Here is a 24,297-nt window from a genome sequence, read left to right as displayed (position 1 = left end):
TCTTTTCGAAGTAGTCTTTTTCCTTGACTTGTGACAACTTACTTGTCCAGTTCTCCACCTAGCTATCCAACCATTTCTTATCAATTGCCTTTGCAGACACTTTGCTCTTTCTTAAATGTCATTGTCACTCGGGGTTTTGTCCTTGTCCTTTGATCTTAAACTATAAATCTTCCTGAGTATTATCAGACACTACTGTGACTTCAGGAACTACCAGTACATTTGTGATTTCAAAATTCATGAGTCTAGACACTACTGAGCCTCAGGTTCATGTTTTCAAATGGCTATTATGCCAGCATATCTCAAAGCCACATCATGTTCAACATGTCCAAATATAAAATCTGTGCTCATAAGCTTTTTTTGGTGTTTCTTGTCTCATATCAGAATGTAACTCTTTGTGCATTTTCCTGATCCCTCCTTTATCTTCTAGAAATCACAATTACCAAGAACATAGGAGTACTTGTCTACAGGGTATCAAAGTCTATATGATAGGAGCAAGGCAGAATTAAGATGCATTGAAAATTCAGTTCCTGTCCTGATAATCACATTTCAACTCTAACAGCTATATGGCTACAAGGTTGGATAGTGCAGATATAGAACATTACCCTCATCACAGAAAGTTTTACTGTACACACTATGTATACTAAGCAATTAATAAGAAAGTGATATTAAGCACTTTTTAGAAATCTATACATAGATTCTATCTGAAGTATCTCTTAAACTTACCCTTATCTCTTCATACTTATTGTCTTTAGGGAACCTAACAGTTCTCCCAGTCACATATTTCTCCCAGTCAAATATTTCTTCATCCAGATACATTCTTGAAATTGTTGTTAAATATAGCTACCTATCTTGTCACTTCTCCGCCTAAAACATTTTATAACTTCTCATTGCCTAAGGGATGGAGTTCACACTGCCTAACATGAAAACAAGACTCTTATCATCCAACTTATACTCTAATCTCAAAAGACATTGCTCCCTGTACACACTCATGAATTCCAGTTAAAACAAGATTTTGCTGAGCTATAAACAAAGTATATCCTGTCATAATGCTCCCTGTAATGCCTGCCCTCCATTCCTTTACTTAATATAGTCCTGTTCCTCCCATAGGACTCAATTGAAGTACTACTTCCTTTGTATAATGTTTCTGAGCTTCACTGCTTAGATTTCTCAGGTCCTGCCACTATCACATTGTATTGTTATTATCTGTATATGTCCATTACCCTCACTGTACTATGAGTTTTTAAGGAAAAGAGACAGTGGCTTATTATAATACCTACACTAATTATCTAATGCAGTGCACTTGGGAAAGAAATCATTTTACATTTTCTTGCTATTGTGGAAGTGATGAAATAATAAAATAATAAATGAATGGGTTACAAAAATTGAAAAAAAATCACTCTAGTTCTGTAAACAATACTTTAGTCATTTTCGTGTAATGTCTGCCTATTACCAACCTTCCCCCCTCACAATCACTATATCCTACTTAGTCTAATAGTAATAACGTAGGTCAATAAAACTATTTTGACAGGTCAATAAAACCATTTTTTTTTGTTAGAAGCTGAAGAAGTGGGGAGCTCTTAAATTGTCAACCGTTTTTTTTTTTATTGTGCCAAAGTATTTAGGGGGGAGGGGGGCGGGTATATACATACATAATGAGTGAGATGTGCACCATCTGGGGGATGGTCATGATGGAGACTCAGACTTTTGGAGGGAGGGGGGGAAATGGGCATTTATTGAAACCTTAAAAGCTGTACCCCCATAATATGCCAAAATAAAAAACAAACAAACAAACAAACAAACAAAAAAAAAAAACAAAGACAATAAACAATAATAACCAGAAGAACAATAAAACCTGAATATTTCCAAGTATGTTCTGTGGGAATATGTTGGTGAGACAAAATAGTAGGACTCTTCTGTTAATAACCTTGTAAACTTAGCAGAGTATACACAGTTTACTCTGAATTCTCTCTAACACATCTCTTCTTTTTTAGATCTTTGTAGCTACTGAACTCAACTTTGTTTCATAGCATAGACACACATTCTGCTATTATTTGTAAAAAACAGAAAAACTATATTATAATGACAATGGGGAGAAGAAACAATAGAAAGCAATAAGTCCCAAATAATGTCAAAAGTGCCTTTTTATATGAAAATAATATATAATAGCAACCATGATGCTAACAGCTTTTTATTATTAAACTTGTTACTGTTTTGCAGGTCATATCAACATTTTTTTAAAAGATTTTGAATCATTCTAATGTTGTCAGTGAAATATTCATTTGAAAATACTCACTTTTTGCCACAATTCAATTTTAAATTATTATGTAAAAGTTAGAAACATGGGCAGCATGTAATTAAGAAATTGCAAAGAAAACATTTAGAAGAAAATATTGTGAACATTTGACTAATGGATCATATGTATAGTGAAAAATTCTGAAGATGGTGCTTACTTAAGAGTGATTAAGTAAACAGATAAACTCATTAGAGTGAAGAACTGCTATTTTTTAAAGTAAATTCATCCATCACATGTCCTTATTTGATCTCACAATTTGTTAGCTTTTTAACAATAGCCAGACAAAATCTTGCTGTGTGGCCTCAGAGGTTTTTTTGTGGTAGGAAGACTCATTTACTACAGCTATTTCTGCCTTTTCAGTTCTATAGGAGTTTGTTCATAATATAAATAAAATACTCCATGGCCAATGCTTAGAGGATAGAGTATACTTTTAGTATAGAAATCTATAAATGGGATAACTAAATTTTTCTTTAATACATTTCTCCACCTCTAAGATTAACTTTCAGTATATTTATACTAACATAAAACATTACTTTGTTATAAATGAATCTTTGTCAAATGGATTAGATCTATCAAGAAATAAGCATTGAACGGGCTTACAATACACGCACTTGTTCTATATGTTCGTCAGAAAGCAATGCATGAAATATGTTTAATTGATTGTAAATCCATTATAACATATTCAACGTAGCTCATTTATACAAATAATGTCGACCCACGGCACAGTTTTTCAGGGTCAAGATACTGTTGCTATAAGCCATGCTTCAATACACTAACACACTGCAACTATTCCAAGCAACCGCCATTCATCTCTGAGCAAGAGGCTTCAAGAGAAATTACTGTGAATTCTTAGACTCCGAAAGAATGAGGATGCTTTGTAGAGAATCTGTCCCCTGGGGGTGAGGGGATCAGTGAGAGACAGCATTATTGGCTAGGAAGCTAGGTAAAGAATGATCTGGGCTCACAAGTTGGCCTCATTCAAAAGCCATGTTTTCATTAGCACTTTTAAGTGCAATGATGGTTTATGTTTCTGTCCCTGGAAGTGTTCAGAAGCCTGAGGGTACATACTGAAACAAAAAGTGATAGGCTCAGATGGAAGAAAATGAAAAGTTTGTGAAAGACCAAAGAAATCTTCCCGCTGAGAGTATTTATTAACTTAACAGCTCTTCCCTTTATGAACCAAGTTGATGTTGAAGGTGTCTGTCTATTTAAAAACAGTTATTTCAGTGGAGACAAAGCCAAGCAGAAAAATAATACACTGAAGTCAATACTATTATGATTCTGGTAGCATCATTATTCTATAAAGCTGCATTCAATCAAATGAGAGCTTTGATGGCACAAAATGGAAGCATCTCACGGTTTCTGTATTTACTTGTAACACAAAATGGCAATATTAAAAACTAATTGCAGTGTGTTTCAAAATAAATGTTTTGCATTTTTGGTTATTTGTTTTTTCCTCTTTACCCCATTTTCTCTCATATCCTAATCTAGATAATCATATTTTCAACTTATACATGTAAAGATATATAATTTTACATGTTTGATGTGTGTTGATAAAAATACAGAATATAATTCTATTAGTGTTTAAGTTACTTTAGTGGTTATATTAAGTTATTTTCAATTTTAAAATAAGATTATTTAACATTATATAAACACATTTTAGCATTCAGGGATCAGGACAATGCAGCGATTTTACTGGGAATAGCAATAACTGGAAAAGGGATAGTTCTTCAAAGAAAGTAATAAACTGCCAAAGAAGTATAACTCACACCAGAGCAACAGTTCAAATAAACTATAATGTTTGAAAAATGTGATTTTTTTTTGTTTACTTTTGGGTCTCAAAAATTACACAAGCAGGATAGTGTGAATGTATCCTACCAATTTTGAATAATGGACATTAACTTTTACCTCAACATTACACAGATAATTGTCTCATGCATATACATATATGCTTTAAGTGAAATACATAAATATATCTTGCCTTACAAACTCTTCCAACTCGAGAAAGGATGGTCTTATCAGAAGTACTGCCTTCTTGAGATGATTCACGAAAGAAGAAATATATTTTATCATCGTCTGGATTGTAGGTGTCTGGTATGGGGAAAGTTCCAATAAATTTTGCTCCTGTTTGAAAGAAAAAAAGGAATAAAATAAGATACTGAAACAATCCAGCATAATAGTATTAGTATTTTTTGTATATAAAACAATTAACAGCAAAATTTTAAAAAATGAACTATGAGTGGAATGTAAGAAATGAGATATATTCACAAATAAACATGATACAATGTAGAAACATGTATTAGCATAAATAGGTAATTAACAAGTGCTCTAGGAATTACACAGAACAGGTGACACATGACTGGACTAAATTACTTGTAAGACTTTTCAAATCTGGAGAATGCATTATTTTATATTTACCTTCTATATGACAGAGTCACTGCTTTTTAACTACAATGTCTTTTATAAAGAGTTTAGGAAAAACTATAAACATATCCTAGATTTTGACATGTTGCATTTTGTGTAATTGCCCAAGGGGAAAACAATGAAAGAACCAATAGTGCTTGGGTCAACTCCAGTATAGGCTCTGGAGGCATTCTATCTAAGTTTATATCTTGTCTTTGCCACTTATTGGAAAGGCGACTTTAGACAAATTATTTATTTTCTCTATGTCTCAGCTTTCTCATGCATAATATAAGGCTGCCAATGTCATCTATCCAGTAAGATAACTGAAAAGATGAAAAAGGTGAGTTAATACATATAAAGCACATAGCATCTGGCACTGTCTGATATATAATTTATCCAATAAATGCAATTTATTAAGATGGTAATGGGGATCTTAATCATTATCATTATTATGACAACAAACAAGAATATTGAGCACATCCAAGTACTCATAAAAAGAAATATGTCATTATTAAAAATGAAGTAGGTCTATATGCACTGACGTGGAAAGATGTCCATAATATAAGTAAAGCGGAAAAGTATTTGCAAATAAAATAAATCCCTTTGCATTGCATCAATGACAGATTGATTTAGGTTGCTAACTCCTTGTTTAAAAAAATATTGGGTATTTTAAGTCTTAGTTTTATATAATTGAGTATTAACCAGGTGACAGAACTGTGATTGGCTAGAGCTAGTTCAGAAATAATCTTTTAATTAAAGCAAACAGAGAATAATTATTGAGGAATAAAGGAAGGACTTTAAGTAGAAAATGTAACACACCTGGAAAGAAGCACAGAACACTGAGTATTAAACAGGAGAAAAGACAAAATGTTTCATAAGAAAAGAAGAATTTGGTGGGAGCTGAAACAGATCAAATTTGCCTTTTCTAGGGTTTTGTCTAAGGCTCTGATTGCTGTGTACCCCAGAAGTAATGAAAAATCACTGCCCTGCAAATGTACAGGAATTGGTCAATGACCCAATAAAGAAAGCTTCACAATAGCCTTCTTCAACAGACAAAAGTTAATGTAGGAGTCCAAGTGATAGGGGTTTCATCATTATCATCCTAGCCTTTCTGGGTCAGCCCCATGTCTCCCATCCATTCTCTTCTCTGCTTTAATGAGAAGCCTTGAGAGGAAAAGCAAGGAAGGAAATATCTACATAAACTTCTTTTTTTTCCTTATTTCCCTGTTCTTTTCTGGAATTAAGAATGCCAGTGGACTCTTATACTTCTGATTGATCTCACTTTGATGTGCCCTAGAAGATTACATGAAAATTAAATTTTATGAAATCACATAAGGTTTTTAAAATTTTTTTCTTTTCTAATTAATCTTAAATTGGCAAGGCCCATTAACAATTCTACTCAAGGTTCTCCCAGGCCCTCTTTCAAGTTGTTAATAAATCACAAACACTTGGTTTTGATCCCTGAGCAAAATGAAAATCCTTTTTTTAGTCAGAAATTAATATTTCTGATTTTTCATTTAAATATGTTTTCTTTTTTAAAAAATCCCACAATTCTGTGGAAATAAATTTTCCTATAAATGTGGAATTACAATTTCAGAAAAGTAATAAAAATAAAAAAATAATTTATGTAAAAATATTTCTATATCCAAGGAACTTAGAGCAAAAAAGAAACACCATTAGAATCAAAGAATGCAAAGATAAATAAGGAATGACACTTCATTTCAAATCAATTATATTCTGGAGTAAAGATATACTGACATGGTCAAGATGTGCCTAAGAAGACCTAGCCTTGATGTTTCCAGTGACTTGAAAGGATATTGCAACAATGAACAGAGGAAAAACAAAAAGAAACAAAAATACCAACCTATGGTGGGCTCCCACACACATAGGTGATTTGTATAGAATTTAAGAGTCATTAACATACTACCATTCTGCATGTAGGGAAAAGGATATGGATAGACTCCTTAACCCAAGATCAATGACACAGATGTATGCATGGACAGGGATAGTAAGAACTAAATAATAAATATAAATTCTTAAGTAATTAGAATGGGGCAAAACGGGATAAAAATGAAAGTATGCAGAAATTATAGGAATACAATTGGTTTCCTTTATCTTCACAAATACGTGAGCTTAAAATGGGCATTGACATGAGTAGAATTTATTGTAGCACTTAAATTTAAGTAGAAGTTACACATACAGTATGATGACCCTTAAGATGTTAGCATCTTGTCAGACCTACATAATGATTGAGTTGAATTCTTAACTTAAAAAAATAAAATAAAATAAAATAACAGGGATTGAGCTAAGATGGCTGACTAGAGACATGGCTTGTTGGATCGTCCCAGATGAAGGGTACAAGGTTGGACTGAGGAGGTTGGAGAACAATTGCGGCTCAAGTATGGATCACAGGGAGAAATAGCAGAGGCGTCCGGGGACCCCACCAAGAAGGGCTGCAAAGCTGAGAAAGAGGAAGAGAGAGAAGAGAGGACATGATATGGGCTGAGTCCACAGAGGCCCAGAGCCCAGTGAAAGGGTAAGGGGGGGCTCCCCTTCCCCACGTGGGTGACTACAGTGAGCAGTGGTACACAAAAGTCTCACCACGCGGCAAGCGCCACGAGAGACCAGAGAGCCATCACTGTTACACTTAGATGCCTCTTCCTCTGCACCTTCTCCTTTCCTGGTACCACGGCAATTAATTTTAGCTCAAGCCAGCTTGTAGCTGTGGCACCTCTGCAGCGATAGCAACCACGAGGGCTCTCTGTGCTTAGAAGCCTTTTCCTCTGTGGTGGGGGCATGTTCCTGGCCAAGCCTGCCACTGATAGTGGAGCTGCCGCAGTGGTGTTTTGCGCGATCTCCCACTGGCAGCTTAGACAGGAAGACAGTACCTGGTGTCTGTCCCCAGGACACAAGAGAGGTGCAGGGAAACGATGGCTCGCTCCTCCCTCCCATAACAACCGCAAGAGGGCTCTGTGCTGAGAAGCATATTACTCTGCAGTGGAGTCACGTTGCCAGGAGAACCTGCCACTGGGAGCAGAGCCGCTGCAACGGTGTTTTGGGTGTTTTGCAGAGTCGCCCACTGGCAGCTTGGACAGCTTGGCAGGACCCGGTGCCCCCACGACATAAAGAATGGTACAGGGAGACCACGGCCCACTATCACCATTTCTGTTCAACAGAGTGCTGTAAGTCCTAGCCAGAGCAATCAGATAAGAGAAGGAGATCAATGGTATCCAAATGAGGGCAGAAGAGGTCAAACTATCTCTCTTTGCAGACGATATGATCTTATTTCTAGAAAACCCCAGAGATTCTGCCAAGAGAATCCTGGAATTGACAAACAAATTCAGCAAAGTTTCAGGTTACAAAATCAATGTACACAAATCAGTAGCATTCCTATATGCCAACAATAGTCACGCTGAGAATCAAATCAAAGACTCAATACTTTTCATAATAGCTACAAAGAAAACAAAATACCTACGTATATATTTAACTAAGGAGGTGAAAGATCTCAACAGGGAGAACTACAAAACACTGAGGAAGGAAATTGCAGATGACCTAAATAGTTGGAAAAACTTATGCTCATGGATCAGCAGAATCAATATTGATAAAATGTCTATATTACCCAAAGTGATCTATAGATTCAAAGCAATCTCCATTAAAATACTGATGTCACTTTTTCTCAGATCTAAGAAAAATAGTTCTACCCTTTATATGGAACCAGAAAAGACCCCTAATAGCCAAAGCAACCTTAAGCAAAAATAACAAATTAAGAGGCAATTTATCACACTTCAAGCCATACTACAAGGCTATAGTAACTAAAACAGCAGGGCATTGGCATAGGAGCAGAGACACAGACCAATGGAACAGAACTGAAAACCCAGATATAAAACCATCCTCATATAGCCATCTGATCCTTGACAAAGCAGTCAAAAACATACATTGGCGAAAAGAATCCCTATTCAATAAATAGTGCTGAGAAAATTGGACAGCCACATATAGAAGACTGAAAAAGAATCCTTACCTATCACTGCTCACAAAAATTAATTCATGGTGGATAACAGACTTAAACTTAAGGCATGAAACTATGAGAATTCCAGAAGAAAATATTAGAAAAACTGTTGTAGATATTGGCCTAGGAAAAGAATTTATCAAAAGACCCCAAAGACAATCACAGCAACAGCAAAAATAAATAAATGAGATTTAATTAAATTAAAAAGCTTCTGTATAGCCAGTAAAACAATCAATAGAGTGAATAGACAACCCACAGAAGGAAGAAAATATTTGCATGCTATACATCTGATAAAGGGCATTTAATAACAGGAATCAAGGCCGGGCGCTGTGGCTCACGCCTGTAATCCTAGCTCTTGGGAGGCCGAGGCGGGCGGATTGCTCAAGGTCAGGAGTTCAAAACCAGCCTGAGCAAGAGCGAGACCCCGTCTCTACTATAAATAGAAAGAAATCAATTGGCCAACTGATATATATTAGCCGGGCATGGTGGCGCATGCCTGTAGTCCCAGCTACTCGGGAGGCTGAGGCAGAAGGATCACTCGAGCCCAGGAGTTTGAGGTTGCTGTGAGCTAGGCTGATGCCACGGCACTCACTCTAGCCTGGACAACAAAGTGAGACTCTGTCTCCAAAAAAAAAAAGACATGAACAGAAGCTTTTCCAAAGAAGATAGACTGATGACCAGTAAACATAAAAAATGCTCAAAGTCTCTAATCATCAGGGAAATGCAAGTCAAAAGTCCCAAAATAACAGATGCTAGTGTGGATGTGGAGAGAAAGGACCACGTATACACTCCTGGTGGGACTGAAAAATAGTATAACCTCTATGGAAAATAGTATGGAGATATCTCAACAAACTAAAAGTAGACCTACCATTTGATCTAGCAATCTCACTATTGAGTATCTATGCAAAGGAAAAGAAATCATTTTATCAAAAAGACAAGTGCAGTTGAATGTTTATTGCAGCACAATTCACAATAGTAATGATGTGGAATCAACCTTAGTGCCCATCAATCCATGAGTGGATTAATAAAATGTGCTATACATATACTATGGAGTACTATCAACTATAAACAAAATGGTGAGCTAATACTTTTGTAACAACCTGGATGGAACTGGATACCATCCTTCTGAGTGGAGTATCACAGAAATGGAAAAACAAATACTACTTGTACTCACTATTAAATTAGAACTAATTGATCAACACCCATGTGCACATATAGTAGCAAAACTAAACAGAAAGCAAGCAGGTGGGACGGGGAAGAAGGGAATGATAAATTCACACCTAATGAGTACAGTAAACTCCATCTTGGTGATGAGTACACATATAACTTTTACACAAACTGCACAAAAGGAAATCATGTAACCAAAACATTTGTGCCCCTGTAATATTCTGAAATAAAAATATATAACATAGTGGTACACAATTTATGCACTCTTCTCTTGAGAGAGAAAGTGAGAACTCATTGACTTGGATCAGAAAGGCATCACAGGTAAAATAAATACCAATCTCAAGGAGAGAGATGCTGATAAAGCTCTCCTCAGATACTCAAATGGGAAAAGGGGTTACATAAGGTGATTGCTATTCACTTGTTCACAGAAACACGATTCTATTAATAGAACAGAATGTATAAGGTCTAAAAGGAGTATAAGTAAATATGGCAATGCATTGCTACCTTTCAGAAATGCACAGGAAGCCTCCTTTGGATATGAAAAACATTATATAACTGTTGCCAGGTTTTGACATTTGAAATGGTCAAAATGTAGAGTATGACATCGGTCTACATTTCTGAAATTTCATTGTAAAATTAATGAGGAAAGTAGTATAAATGCTTTTCCAAGTGGTATTTCTTTTAACTTTCAAGTAATGTGTAACAAACATGGTCTATTATGTCTATTCAGTCATTTTTTATTTTATTGAACTATTTCTTAAATGTTGCTTCTTTTATAAGAACTGTAAGAAAATTGCTTCAGAGGGGAATGTTGGAGGTATTTAAGACAAATGTCCAAATGTTCATTATATAAAGAAATCTAATTATGAAAAAATGGTATCAATAGTACTCTATTCTGTGATTGAAATAATAAGCATACTTAAGAGTTAAAAAACAAATATAAGTTGCAAGAATATAGAGTTTCTTTTTTAAGTATTCCATTGAAGTCCTGTCTTAGGACACTCATATTGTTATTTCATGATGGAAACTCTTTCCTAACTTGCTGCCAAATTTGGCTAAAAATAGATATCATTTAATCAGTGCAGAGTTGTTGAATTAAACAATTTAAATTCATACCAATAGGCACCTGGGCTTTATTATAGCACATTTTTCCCCATTGGCATTTTAAGCATATGCCCTAATAGGAATGGAGTTTGAAATCATGCATTTTCACAAATGAATTTCTAACATGACACCAAGATGCACTGCCAAATAAAAATGGCATAAACCCATGTGGCCTGCAGTACACACCAACTTCGTTGCTCCCCAAGAGCCTCTTGCCACACCAATGAGCATACCTACCCTGTGATTTAATAGATAGAGAGTTCCTAACTTCCTTTTAGTTCTTCTTATAATATCTTTTTCCTATTATTTTTTAAATCTTTTCCTTTGATGTGGAAGCAGAATTTACAGACAATAAAGCACCCCAAGAGAAACTTCAAATGAAAACTGCCTCCATATGTTAAAAATGAAAATTTAAAACAAAAGTTCTCATCTACTCCAGGAAAGAAAACAAAAACATATGCGTATGTCTGAGGCATTATTGTTTGTTTTCATTTTCCAAGTGGTCATACTTCTTAGTTTTATCCTAAAATTCTAACAAAAGATCAACTATATTTGAGTAACCACCCTAACTTGTATCTGTATTCCTATTTCCTGATATGGTCTAAGATTAAGTTGATAAAGGAAAGTGTGGAACCATTTAAGTTTTCATCTAGAACTTCTTATAGTATTTCATCTTTGCAGTTTTTTATCTTACTGGTAAGGTATGTAATAGGTGGCTTAGTCTCTCAAAAAAGGAATCAGGATTCATACTTTTTTAAGTATGAAGTAAGCAGTACTGGAGTAAGCAGTTCTTAGAGATGTTCTGATAAGGATCCTTTCACTGTTAAATAATGAGGTTAGTTGATCTCATTCTGGTTAATGCCAATTAGAACACAGAACGCAATTTAGCATACACATATGTATTAAGAATCTTGAACTCCCTAAGTAGTTCAGTATTAAAATAGACTTACAAAACTTCATGTAGAATCATATTAAAAAATGATAATTCTTTAGACTCCGCATCTTAAGAGTTAATACTGAATTGCAAATTTAATTTAATTTTTGTATTTTCCTTAATCTAAACAGAATATCACATTTACATTTGTAAGAATTTAGTTCATCTCAGACAAATAAAAAGTAGAAATTTAAATTGAAAATTAAAGTACAGGAAGCAAAGTTTAACAAAAAAATCTCAAACTGTCTAGAAATTCATAATAGACTGAGATAATAATATACAGAAAAAATAAAAAAGACATTGACATTGACCCTATTATTTGAGATATTAAATATCTGTCACTTTTTTCAACCTGGTAACAACTTTATAAAACACAGTGGTGAGTTTCATATCCACATGCTATATATTAATAGGTAGTAAAGAAAATTCACAAGCATGTTGCAGTATACCATTGTAGACTATTGTACATAATTAATAAGCATACATTAAACCAGCCCTGTCCAATTGAAATTGCTTCATTGATGGAAATTTTAAATCTGTGCTGTCCTATACGGTAGCCCCTAAGCCATTCATCTGACTTAGGAACAAAATTATAAATTTGCTTTATTTTAATTGATTTAATTTTATTTTTTTCATAGACAGCCTATCCCTATCTTGCCTAGTCTGGCTTTGAACTCCTGGGTTCAAGGGATAGTCCTGCCTCAGCCTCCTGAGTAGCTGTAATTTAAATTTAAATAGCCACATGTGGCTAGTGTCTAGGGGGTCTACCATATTGGACAGGGCAGCTTTAGACAAAGTAGATTGTGTCAATAACTGTGTGGTGGCAGGTCCAATGTTACGGCAGAAACAAAACCTTTATTCCTATAACTTCCATCAAAAAGGCAGCCACACTTCCAGACTCAAAGGACATGATAAACTACTCTTCTTAGAAGCTTAGTATCATGATGAAAGGATGGGCTTGGCAACTAGGAGGCTTGGAAACATCCCTTCTTCATGCTACATCTCAATCTGTAAAATATGAGGTTAAATAATATACTCTCTAAGATAACATTTATTCTCAACAATCCACACAGTTCATCTGTATTCTTTCTCCTCACACTCCTGATTCCAGACAGATGACACCACTGACTCTGTCTTTGGACCACAGGCTGAATTCATCTGGAAAATGGCCATTTCTAATAAAGGGCAGAAATGTTTCCTGAGCAAGCCAATATTTTGTCTTAGTTTGTCAGGTTTCTCTTCATTATAAGCGTATCAAATAGTTTCTATAATTTCTCTTCTTGCTCTGCTCTAGTTTCCGTAGATAAAGGAACTCTCAACCGACTGGGTCTCCTGAAGCATTGTGTTTTTCTAACTCTGGGCTGTCTTTTCCTCAACAAACATCTGACCTGTTGCTTGTTATTTCCCTGGCTTCAGCTGGAATTCCTAGGTCTCCCCCATTTCTTGCATAACTCCACCTCCTCTATTTCTCCTAGTTCCTATTACCAGAGCAGCATCTTGGGTTTGCTGTTGCCCAATATGGTAGGTACACATGGACCATGTGTGTAGTAAGGCTGCAAGAGCAGGGCATGTGTAGTCAAAAAAGCAGAGTTTAGGTTGATAGACTGTATCATACAATAAAAAGAATACAATGTCTAGAGCTGGATATACATATCTGAGTTTCAATGTCACCTCCACTAGCTGTTTAACTTTGAACTATTATTTGATTTCTAGTATATCCCCAAATGTAAATTGCAAGTATCAATTCTCTCAATATTATATCAGTAAATAAAATAGCTCTTTAAAAGCACAGAAGGTAGTAGGTAGTAACTAGCATGGATGTGATATAAACATAAATTTGAAGGGGAAGAGATGAGAGATAGGGAGATTAGTTAGTAAACAATAAAATAGTGGCAATAAACCAGAGATGAGGTAATGAAGACCTATTGGAACATAGTGGTCATAGAAAGAACAAGGCCAACAGATATTAAGAAGGAAGCAAATATCCTTAGAGATAGATTAGATAAAGGGGATGTAAGAAAGGAAGGAATCAAAGATAACTCCAAGGTAACTGAGTATATGAAGTTCAGAAAGTTAAGACAGATAAAAATCAGGAAATGGGTACTGAAGGACAGGTTGGAAAGTGAAAAAAAGATATATATATATATTTAAACTCATGAGATTTTAGATCCATTTAAAGTGAAGGGTCATTAAAAAATTTGTAAAAATCTCAAAGCAAGTTGATGGCACAATCAAAGCTAAGGCTTAGATATCTTTATTCCCATGTAAAACAATCATTTTTTAAAATTTAATCTGAGATGGAAATGTAAGACATCCAAATAAATATTTCTTAAGGTCACTTAGCTTTATATAAAAGAAGGTTGGAAATATAGTTTTAGGAAACACTGGAACACAGGAAACAGTTGAAACTATGAGGATGGATGAGCTCACAAAATTATGAAGTGTAGCAGGAAAGATGGAAAAGTCGGTCAATAATTTAAAATGCTAAAGAGATGGCATAGAATCCCAGGACATTCAGGGTTTTAGTCCCACCAACATCTCTCCTGCCTTCAGGAATAATGATGAAGATGATGATGATAATAATAATGACACTAATTCAGCTCTTATAACGGTCTTCTAAAAGACTTCCCTATATGATCTAATTTACTCCTTATGATACTCTGTTCATAGATACTACTGTTAATTGATTCCATATTAATATACAAAGAATTTGAATGCACAGAAAGGTTTAACCAAGGTCACCAATAAGAGATAGTCAAGATTTAAGCACAGATAATTAATTTTTACAAAAACAGAAGTATAACTTTTGTCTAAACTAAAACATTTTTGAGAGTAAAAGGGCAACAGAAGTAAACTAGAAATGTCCTGAGCAAACCAGGTCATATAGTCACCCTGGCTTTCTACCACTAAGCAATCTGCCTTGAATGACTTAGAACCATAAATGTGAATTCTTAATCTCCTAATTCTTAATCATTTGCTTGAATTCAGTTCATTGAAACTTCTTCTAACATGTATCTTTTCTCTTGCCTTTATTTTTTTCTTTTCTACTGGCTTCTTTAATGGCAAAGTTTTCCCAGCATCCACATCTTCACTTGAACTCTGAATCGTATCTTTGGATTCTTCTGTTCACAGACCAGTATCTTCTCTCTCAAATATTCCTTATTGTATATTCTCACATCCATCCCCATTGCCACTACCTTTGTTTCTGTCTGAGTCTCCAGTTTTCATGTAGTGGCCTCTTCTCTCTCTGTATTCATTCTCCTTTAGTCTTCACTTCATGCTATGCCTCTCATGCTATTAAAAATATACTATTTTTTAAATTACCTTTAAAAAACAAACAAAAAACAAATATCTAACTCCTTGATTAAAATATAATCCATCAATGGCTCTATATTGGTTTCAGGGTAATATTTACAACTTTATAGCCTAATCTCCCATTCTCTCCTCATGCTCCAGGCTGAGCCATGCATTCGTCATCCATGCAGTCAGCAGCCTTCTTCTATCTATCTGTGCAGGCCCCTTGGGTAGAATAGCATCCAGTAGGTACTAGGGCCACAAAAGTTGTTTGTTGAGGGAATGTTAAACCAATTCAAAGGCTTCCTACGCTTCATACAACATTAAGAATATCATCCTAGCCGAATAATAGTTAAATACATATTTTGTATGTTTACTATATTAACAATGCTGCAAACTCCTTTTGGAGCATGTCATAGCTAAGAGAAAAAATAGAAGAATCTTTTAGAAGAGTAGCAATGTGATATTTGCCATCTTAAGAATGAAAATATAGGCCGGGCGGGGTGGCTCACGCCTGTAATCTTAGCACTCTGGGAGGTCGAGGCGGGCGGATTGCTTGAGGTCAGGAGTTCGAAACCAGCCTGAGCAAGAGCAAGACCCAGTCTCTACTATAAATAGAAAGAAATTAATTGGCCAACTAATATATATATATGAAAAATGAGCCGGGCATGATGGCGAATGCCTGTAGTCCCAGCTACTTGGGAGGCTGAGGCAGGAGGATCACTTGAGCCCAGGAGTTTGAGGTTGCTGTGAGCTAGGCTGACGCCACGGCATTCACACTAGCCTGGGCAACAAAGTGAGACTCCGTCTCAAAAAAAAAAAAAAAAAAGAATGAAATATAAACCTTATACTTTATTTATAAGCCATAAGAATATCTTTTTTTTTTCCTAAACAGATATCTAAGCTTTTCTACAGGGGAAATCTATTAAATTACTCTCAAACCAAATAACTGCAAAAAAAAGTCTCACTATGCACAAAAATATAGTTTTGCCTTGCATGTAGTAAGGTAATCACATAATTGGAGGGATTCTATATTTGTTTTTCCTACTAAGAGTACCTGTTAAGGATACTATTTTGGCCAATGGAGATCACATTATTGTGTAAACAAATAGATCTGGAAGTTTGGACTAATGAAATGTTTTAAAAGTGTTTTCCCTTTTGTTTATGTTGTTACTGCTTAAATGACACTGACAGATAAAGAGATAGCCCTAGAAATCTCTACCCCACCCTCCTTCACTAAAGCCCAATATTGATGGTGGGAATGAGAAACGTCTCACTGCTTAAATAACAGTGCTATGTTTTTCTGCCATGCAATGGAATAAAGTCATATGTTAACAAGAAAACCTAAGAAAATCAGGATAAAATATGATCTGTTGTAAAGTGGGGGAGGAGCTTGTAGTGTTCCTTGAATTAAATTAAATATATGTATTTAGAAGTTTCTTGGGTTTTTTGATTGTTTGCTTTTTAAACTCAAGATACTCTATGACCCCTAACTAAAACAGTAATCAGACAAAGTTATGTCAATCTTAATTTTCTTACAATTTTTGAGGATCATGTCTTAACTCAAACATAAATTACCTTTAAGCAACAGAAGTTAGCATTACAATGATCCCCTGTGGGGCGCGGTGGCAACGCCATTCCAAGATGGCGCCCGCTTCTTGGTCAAACCCTGTTGTTAGTCTGACAAACAATTGCTCAGCGCATGTGCAGAGTTTGTCTCCTCCCTTCCAAGTGCCTTATCCAATCAGACAATGCCCAGTGTACTTACTGCCTTTATAAGCAGCCGCCGAGAACGCCTCGGCGTCTTCCGTATCATGTAAGCCTAAAGGGAACCCCATTAAAGCACGGTCAGAAGAACTCCGGTTGCCGCGTCTTCCTTGCTGGCGAGGCGGGCGCGACAATCCCCTTTTCATTGGACTAACAGACAGTAAATGGCTTAGTCATAAAACACACACCACAGGAGTAAGACTGTCAGCTTGAATCCCAGCTCTGTGACTGACAAATTGTAAGACCGTGACCAAATTATTTAATTTCTCTCTATTTCAGTTTACTTATCTTTAAAAAACATAAAATAACACATCTCATATGTCATTGTGAATATTAAAATTATCAATTCAAACATAGAATATGTAAGGACATAGCACATACTCAATAAATATCAGATATTATTATACACACAAAGGTTTTAGAAATCCGTCTTAGTGTGGAATTATTTCAAATGTAGTTTATAACGTTCAGCTAAATCAATTATCCCAAACACATCTGAATGAATAATAATGAGCTTTTTATCTGGCCCAAAATAAAGGCAAAACAATCAACACTTTAAAAAATTACTAACCATTGAGCCAGTAGTGCTCTGAAATGTCAGTTCTGATGTAATGGTGGTCATGAGTAGGCCCAAGGGACCGTGTGAAAGCAGTATCTTTGCCAAGGAAATCAGACGCCGTTCCAGAGTAGAGGTACTCATCTGAGAGGCAGAAAAAAAAAATACATTGGACTTCTAAGAGCATTACAATAGATACTATTTAAAATATACAAACTTCATAAAATGACACCAAAGATGGTTATTGCTTATGATCAGAATATGTTGTTTCATAAATAACACTTCCAGATTTTGAAAAATTAGCTTAGTTGAAGAACAAATAACTCAATTAATTTTGGTAAGCTGATGTTAGATTCTTGAATAAAAAGAGTCCAAATTTTTTTGAATTAATAATTGCACGTTTCAGCAACTTTTTAAAATATGTTCTTACTCTTTCCCTCCTTCCTACAAATAATGCAAAGAAATATCATAATTGGGAGTTCCTCTTTGTAGCAAGACAAAAAATATTAAAAGTTAAATGCCATAATGAAGGATGAATTGTGTAATTAGTATTTACTTAACCCGACACAACCTCAATGACCACAACTTTTCTTTGCCTAACCTCTGCAGAAAGGGAGCTTTCAGCACTGAAGTCATTCTTTGTAATTATAGCATGTTGCATTCCTTGTAGCTAATCATGTCTCTAACAATTCTGATAAACAGGAATTCTTGAAAAGGGAATGATGTTACCATTACTGCATACCAAACTTCTTTGTCTTGTTATTTGTGTAAAGTGCATGTCCATGTTTTATCAGAGAGAAAGGAAGGAAAGAGAGGGCAGGGGAGAGGGAGAGAAAAAGGAGGAAAAAAATAGGTCAGGAGAAAGAAGAGAAAGGAAAGAAAGGATGCCGAGAAGAGGGAGGAAGAAGGAGGATGGGGGAGAAGTTAAAGGTAAGAAGGAAGGAGAAAGGAGACAGGGAGAGTAGAAGGAGGAAGAGGAGGGAAGGAAGGGGATAGAAAAGGATGAGGGAGGAGAGGAGGGGAGCAGAGACCAGTGTTCCCTAATGCTGGTCAGAGCCTGGGTGGGGCTGGGACAGGAAGGCAGGAAGGAGGCTGTCCCTAAAGAAGAATATGTTGACCCTCTGAGAGCCAAACCTCTGGTATTTCAGTAGACCATTTTAGTCAACACTTTTGGATACACTTAATAAAACAATTTAAAACATGGCTAATCTCTACAGGGCATTTAGAATTTTTAAATGCCTAAATATGAGAACAATGATATTATTTTATCATTGAAATTGAATTTTACTTAGGAACATATCTTTAAAATTCTGCCTTGGATAAGAAGGGATCCATAAATACACCTTTCACTGGACTATTTGGGATAATTCAACCTTAATAATGACAATAGCTAACTTTTGAAGAAAAAATAAACACACACAAGAGAGAGAAATCCATCTATGTAAAGTAGATGTACATATGGTACTGCTTCCATCCTCATAAGGCATTTCCCTAAAACATAGCAGGTAAAGGACAATATTTCATTATGTAGCAAATTAAAACAAAAACAACAACAACAAAGGCACTACAAAAATGGTAAGAATAAAGGAAGCAAACCATCACTTTGAAACATACAAAAATGCAGGTATTTAAATGTTTTGTTAGAAAAAAGATGGGATATTTCAATCCAAATATTAGATCTGAATATCCAGGCTTTAAAATAATCTTCTTTGTATAGAAAAAATATTTAAGGATTTCTAAAAGGGGTCACCAATGCCTACAATCTATTGTTTTTTATTAACGCTGTGTCAACCTCACTTGGAAGATCAGAATCACAGATCATCTATCTCATTTTCTGAGAATAATAACTAACCATTAGTCATATAATTTTCAAAAAACACAAAAACACACAGATGCTTTCACTTCAAAGCAAAATCACTGGTTCTCACTAAGTGAAAATTAAAATGTCATGGTGCTTCCCTCTTATCCTCTATTCAAACACTTGATAGACAAGTTAAATAAAAAGAGACTAAAGTCATGAACCAAACCAAGACAAAAGAAGTCCTTATAATGCCTGAAATTCAGAGGTCTTGCCGACATTCCTCCAAACAGACTTCAGACCACATACTACTTACTGTCTCCTTTGAACAAGACTGTCATCTCATAAGAGAATTTAAGATGTACACAAAGCAAGAGAAGACTAACTGAGCTAGCAAAAATTTCACATTTCCATTAATACAATAAGGTTATAATGAAATTAGGAAAAAAATGTTATAAAATTCTATTATATGTATGCTATAGCTTGATAAATTTGATTTATTAATTTACCCACTTATGGAATTGCTAAATTTAACTTCGATGCTAAGCCAAATAAGGACAAGGCTCAGGATAAAGAAATCCCCGACATCTATACATAAAATTATAGAACAAGTAATTGTGTGTCCTTTGCATTATAAAGAATTCAATCAAATTTCCATTTAAAAAGTGACTATGCAAATACCAAGGATTACTGTGGCCTCATGTCATTGATAAGCGATAATTGATTGTTCAGTATAGAAAGAGTTGACACTAAAATACTGGAACCAAACAGCTGGTAGAAGATTAATCCAAAATTATCTCCAGCTCAATAGGAAAATGTAGGTTAGTCAACACATACTTCTTCAGAAAATCATTTAAAGGCAAGAACTGCCTGTCATTGATCTTACCTGTCATTACTGAAGCAAAAGGCTGCTGAGGATCAAAAGGACATTTCAGTCTGCCAGACTCCAAATTGTGTGTGTCTAGTTTGAATATAACTTCCTGTTGTGAGAAATGTTAACATAAGTGAGATTTTTAAAAATAACATAATCAGCAAGAACATAGGTGATAAGAATGAAATTCGAACTCATTAATATGATGAAAATTAATTTAGCATAGAGCATGTGCATTGTGCTGTGCTTCCTAACTCTTTAGCAAACGTTATATCTGGCAAGACTGAATACCCATGTTTTGGTCTCCTTTTGCCCAAAGTGGTAATGATAACACTGAGTGAATTTTTCAATTGGAAGTGTTAGTAATATACATATGAATTCATTTAGTCGGGACCACTACCAATATCAAAAGCACCACCAAGAACACATTTTTCTTAAGTTAGTGAGCTTAATAAAATTAACTCAATCTCTTAAGAAATAAACTTGTTATGATAACTATACTTTCAGGATAATGATTATGGTCTATATAACTAAGCATCTTTAACAAAATTACTTGAGCCTTGTCATGTTTTTACATTTTAGTGACATAAAAGTGTTCTAACAAAGACAGTTCATTTTCAAGCTGTTGATACATCTGGACAAAAAAAAAAATCCTGTTGTAGTATTTTCAGTATTATGAAAACACTGTACACATTAAAGCCACATAGTTATTTTGGCTGAAATATCTATTTTTATAATAGTGGCCACAGACAGAATGACATTGGCAGACTTCTAATATTCAGGAAAAAAAACATCTTAAGTTGAACTTTCCAAGAAAAATATGAATGTATAATGAATATGGCCCCATGAGTTTGAGTGTTTCATAATAATGACAACACTACCATCCAGCAAAAAGGGTGATGACTCACCCTGTGCATGCACTAGCTAGAGAAATCTAGCATTTCAGACATTCTCTCTAGATGGAGTATTTACAAAGTTATATCAAAGCACGCATGTATTAGGACTATTCAGTACTATTTATGTAGAAAGTAAGCAATGAAGCAAGAGAGATAGAGGAAATTGGATTATTTGTTGGATTATGTTGTCATTTCAGACTTTTTTCTTTTGAAGATCACAAGTAGTAACTCTTGCCTCATTAAAAAATAACAATAGCAATTTAAATAGCCTAGATTAACAATTGCTAATCCATAATTTTAAGTATTTGTACGCTAATACAAATAATAATGGTACCTGGCAGTTAATAGGTACTAACCAAAGGCCTGGAAATATATGCATACTGTCTCACAGAATTCTCACCACAAGCTTAATGTTATAGCTACTTTAATCATTCTAGCTTTGCAAATATAATACTGAGGATAGAAGAGTTTATGTATCTTTCTAAGTGTCACATTGCTAGAAAGAGGCCAAGCAGGAGCTTAAACTCAGGGCTGTCTTGAAAGTTTATCCTCTTAACTAATCTAGTCTCAGAATTTCAAACTCATGGATTTAAAAAAGTGTTTAAATAAATTTATAGACCCACCATGAGCATGTAACATGGTCAAGTCCAAGTGTGTTTAGTTTGAACAAGTCAGCTAATGAAAAATTGTGACAGTGGAGCTTAGGTATGAAAAAAGTTTAATGAGAACACATTTAGGGCCTGCTTCCTAATTGTGGATGTGGACATGTCAGGAAAAAACACCTGTAAATAGTGACTTGTAAGTACATTTAAATATCATTAAAGGTGCATTATTCTCCACAGGTTAAACAGATCTGTTGACTCTAAAACCTGTAATAGGATATTGTAAAGTGAAAATTAAACTAAATCCCAGTGCCCCAGAAAATTATAGTAAAAAGCTCAGAGAGATAGACAGGGAGAAAGAGAGAGAGGAAAAAAAAAAAAAAAACCTGAGAAAATGTCAGAATGTCATTTTGGATCTCATAATGGATCTGAGATACTAGACAAATTCATACAGTTGTATTAACTTCTCTTTTTAAATAGAACATTTCTTTAAATTCTTAAGAGAAGCTCATAAAATTGGCTTTTGTGGAAGCTAAGGACAATGTCTCTCTTATACTCTACTGGAGAAAGGAGATAGCAAGAAAGCAAGTTTTCTTGAGCCAATCAAGGATACTTATAGGAAAATTATGTAAAAAATGTTGGATGATTCAATGCACTTCTTGAAATAAACTGAATTACACAGCACCGTAAGTTCTGAGATTTCAATTTCATAACATTTTTCTTACAAAATTCCTAAAACTGAATTAATAATGCAAAAAGCACCTGTTTGAGCTACACACACACACACACACACACACACACACACACAGAAATATTGTTAGAGAAGCCAAGAGCTAAGCAGATAGAAATGACAGTAAGAAAACATTTAGTCATCATTGTCAACATCATCTCCATGTAAAGATGTGATCTGCAGCAGGAGAAGGGAGTAAAGAACCTACTTCCAATCCAATTATTAAATAGATATCAGGCTCTCCCAGTACTGTAGGATGTGAATATTATTTTATATAAACTATATATGGTATACATACATACTTTTGAAACTCATGCCTCTGTACCTTTCCGTCTTTCTGTTGTCTAGTGATAGATGAATATTAAATGACTGGAATGAAGCAAGTGCTATGACAATAAGTATACAATCATTTTCTCATTTTTCCTAAAATAACTCTTTGAAATAGCTACTATTATTGTCATACTCATTTTACTAAAACAGAAGCTTAGAAAGTTTATAAAACATGCATAAGACCATGGAGTTGGTAAATGACTTCAGCCATATTTCAGACTCTGGGTGTCTGTTCCCAGACTACTATTACAAGTTGTTGACAGCAGCAGCGACTTCTCTGCTGAATTTCAGCTCCAATCTGCCAACTTTGAATGACCTACTGAACAGGTTTCAAAGGCAGAAGGTATGAAACTAACTCACCATGTTTCCCTCAAACCTATGAATACTCTCACTTCAATAAAAAATACCATTCTCCAATTGCCTGCCAAAGTCAGAAGAAATTTGGGATTCTTCTTTTCATTGGCCCAGCCACATTACATAGCAGTCCCCAGTGTGCCTTTCTCCAATCCTTTTGTATATTGTTGTTCTCTCTTCCCAGCCACCTTAGGAGCAACCTTATTTGTTTGATAATAGAAGTGCCTTCTAAACTACCTCTAGAAGTACAATGATTTCTTGCAACTAAATGATTCATAAAAAGAGTTAACAATCTCAAACCAGGGCTGCCATACAATCACCTGTACTCACAATCAGCTGAAAACTCACAAGGCTCAATACTGCTGTTCCCTTATAATTTTCTTATTCATAGAACTTGTAAATTTGACTGCCCCAGGGCTTCTTGACAGTCCCCAAATAAGCAATTAGCTGCATCTAAATTCTCTTTCAGCACTTCTGACTTTTAAGTAGCTACAGAACACTATTTGCCTTCCTCAGCAGGTTGTGAGTTTGGCCTTTAGCCTCAGGCCTCAAAACTCATCCAAGCTGTGGGGCTATATCATATAATTACATCCTATGCTATGAGCTACTGTTATATATTACCCTTCATCAAAGTTAGATGAGAGAACATTATGCCAGCACCAAAAATGATGGATTCACATTGCCAAGTCTCCTAGTGATTCAAAGATTTAACTGTCAGTGTTGTTTTATATTCAAACAGTTGAGAATGAGTTGGTTAAACAAGTTGGTTAGAGAGGAAAATCTATCCAGCCCCAGATGTGGGTTTGATCTCTGTGTGAATCAGCTAAGCCAATTTAAAACACACAGCCCATTATCCTGCAAATATGTGTGGTTATTCACAGGAAGTACAGTCATGTGTCACTTAACAATGAGGTATGTTCTAAGAGATGTGTTGTTAGGCAATTTCAACATTGTATGAACACTGTAGAGTGTACTTACACAAACCTAGATGGTATAGCCTACTGTATACCTAGGCTATATGGTACTATTGCTCCTAGGCTACAAACTTGTACAACATATTACTATACTGAATACTGTAGGCAAATATAACACAATTGTATTTGTGTATCTAAACATATGTAAATGTAGAAAAGATAGAGTAAAAATATGTTTTTGTTTTGTTTTGTTTTTTGAGACAGTCTCCCTCTGTTAC

The 24,297-nt window shown here is 35.1% G+C and overlaps 1 protein-coding gene across 1 annotated transcript in view; it reads right to left on the bottom strand.

The window, feature by feature from the left end:
* The window catches only part of SEMA3D (semaphorin 3D), a 191,926-nt gene that overhangs the window by 51,247 nt on the left and 116,382 nt on the right, over positions 1 to 24,297 (bottom strand). Inside the window, exons 6-8 of the mRNA XM_012779523.2 lie at positions 20,209 to 20,302; positions 17,540 to 17,668; positions 4,275 to 4,417 (exon numbers count right to left, since the gene is read on the bottom strand). Of these exons, the coding sequence (XP_012634977.1) occupies positions 4,275 to 4,417; positions 17,540 to 17,668; positions 20,209 to 20,302 (366 nt within the window). The remainder of the gene's footprint in view (positions 1 to 4,274; positions 4,418 to 17,539; positions 17,669 to 20,208; positions 20,303 to 24,297) is intronic.

The sequence above is a fragment of the Microcebus murinus genome, chromosome 9 (genome assembly GCF_040939455.1).
Source record: "Microcebus murinus isolate Inina chromosome 9, M.murinus_Inina_mat1.0, whole genome shotgun sequence".
Lineage (NCBI taxonomy): Eukaryota > Metazoa > Chordata > Mammalia > Primates > Cheirogaleidae > Microcebus > Microcebus murinus.
This window is presented reverse-complemented; position numbering and strand designations above follow the sequence as displayed.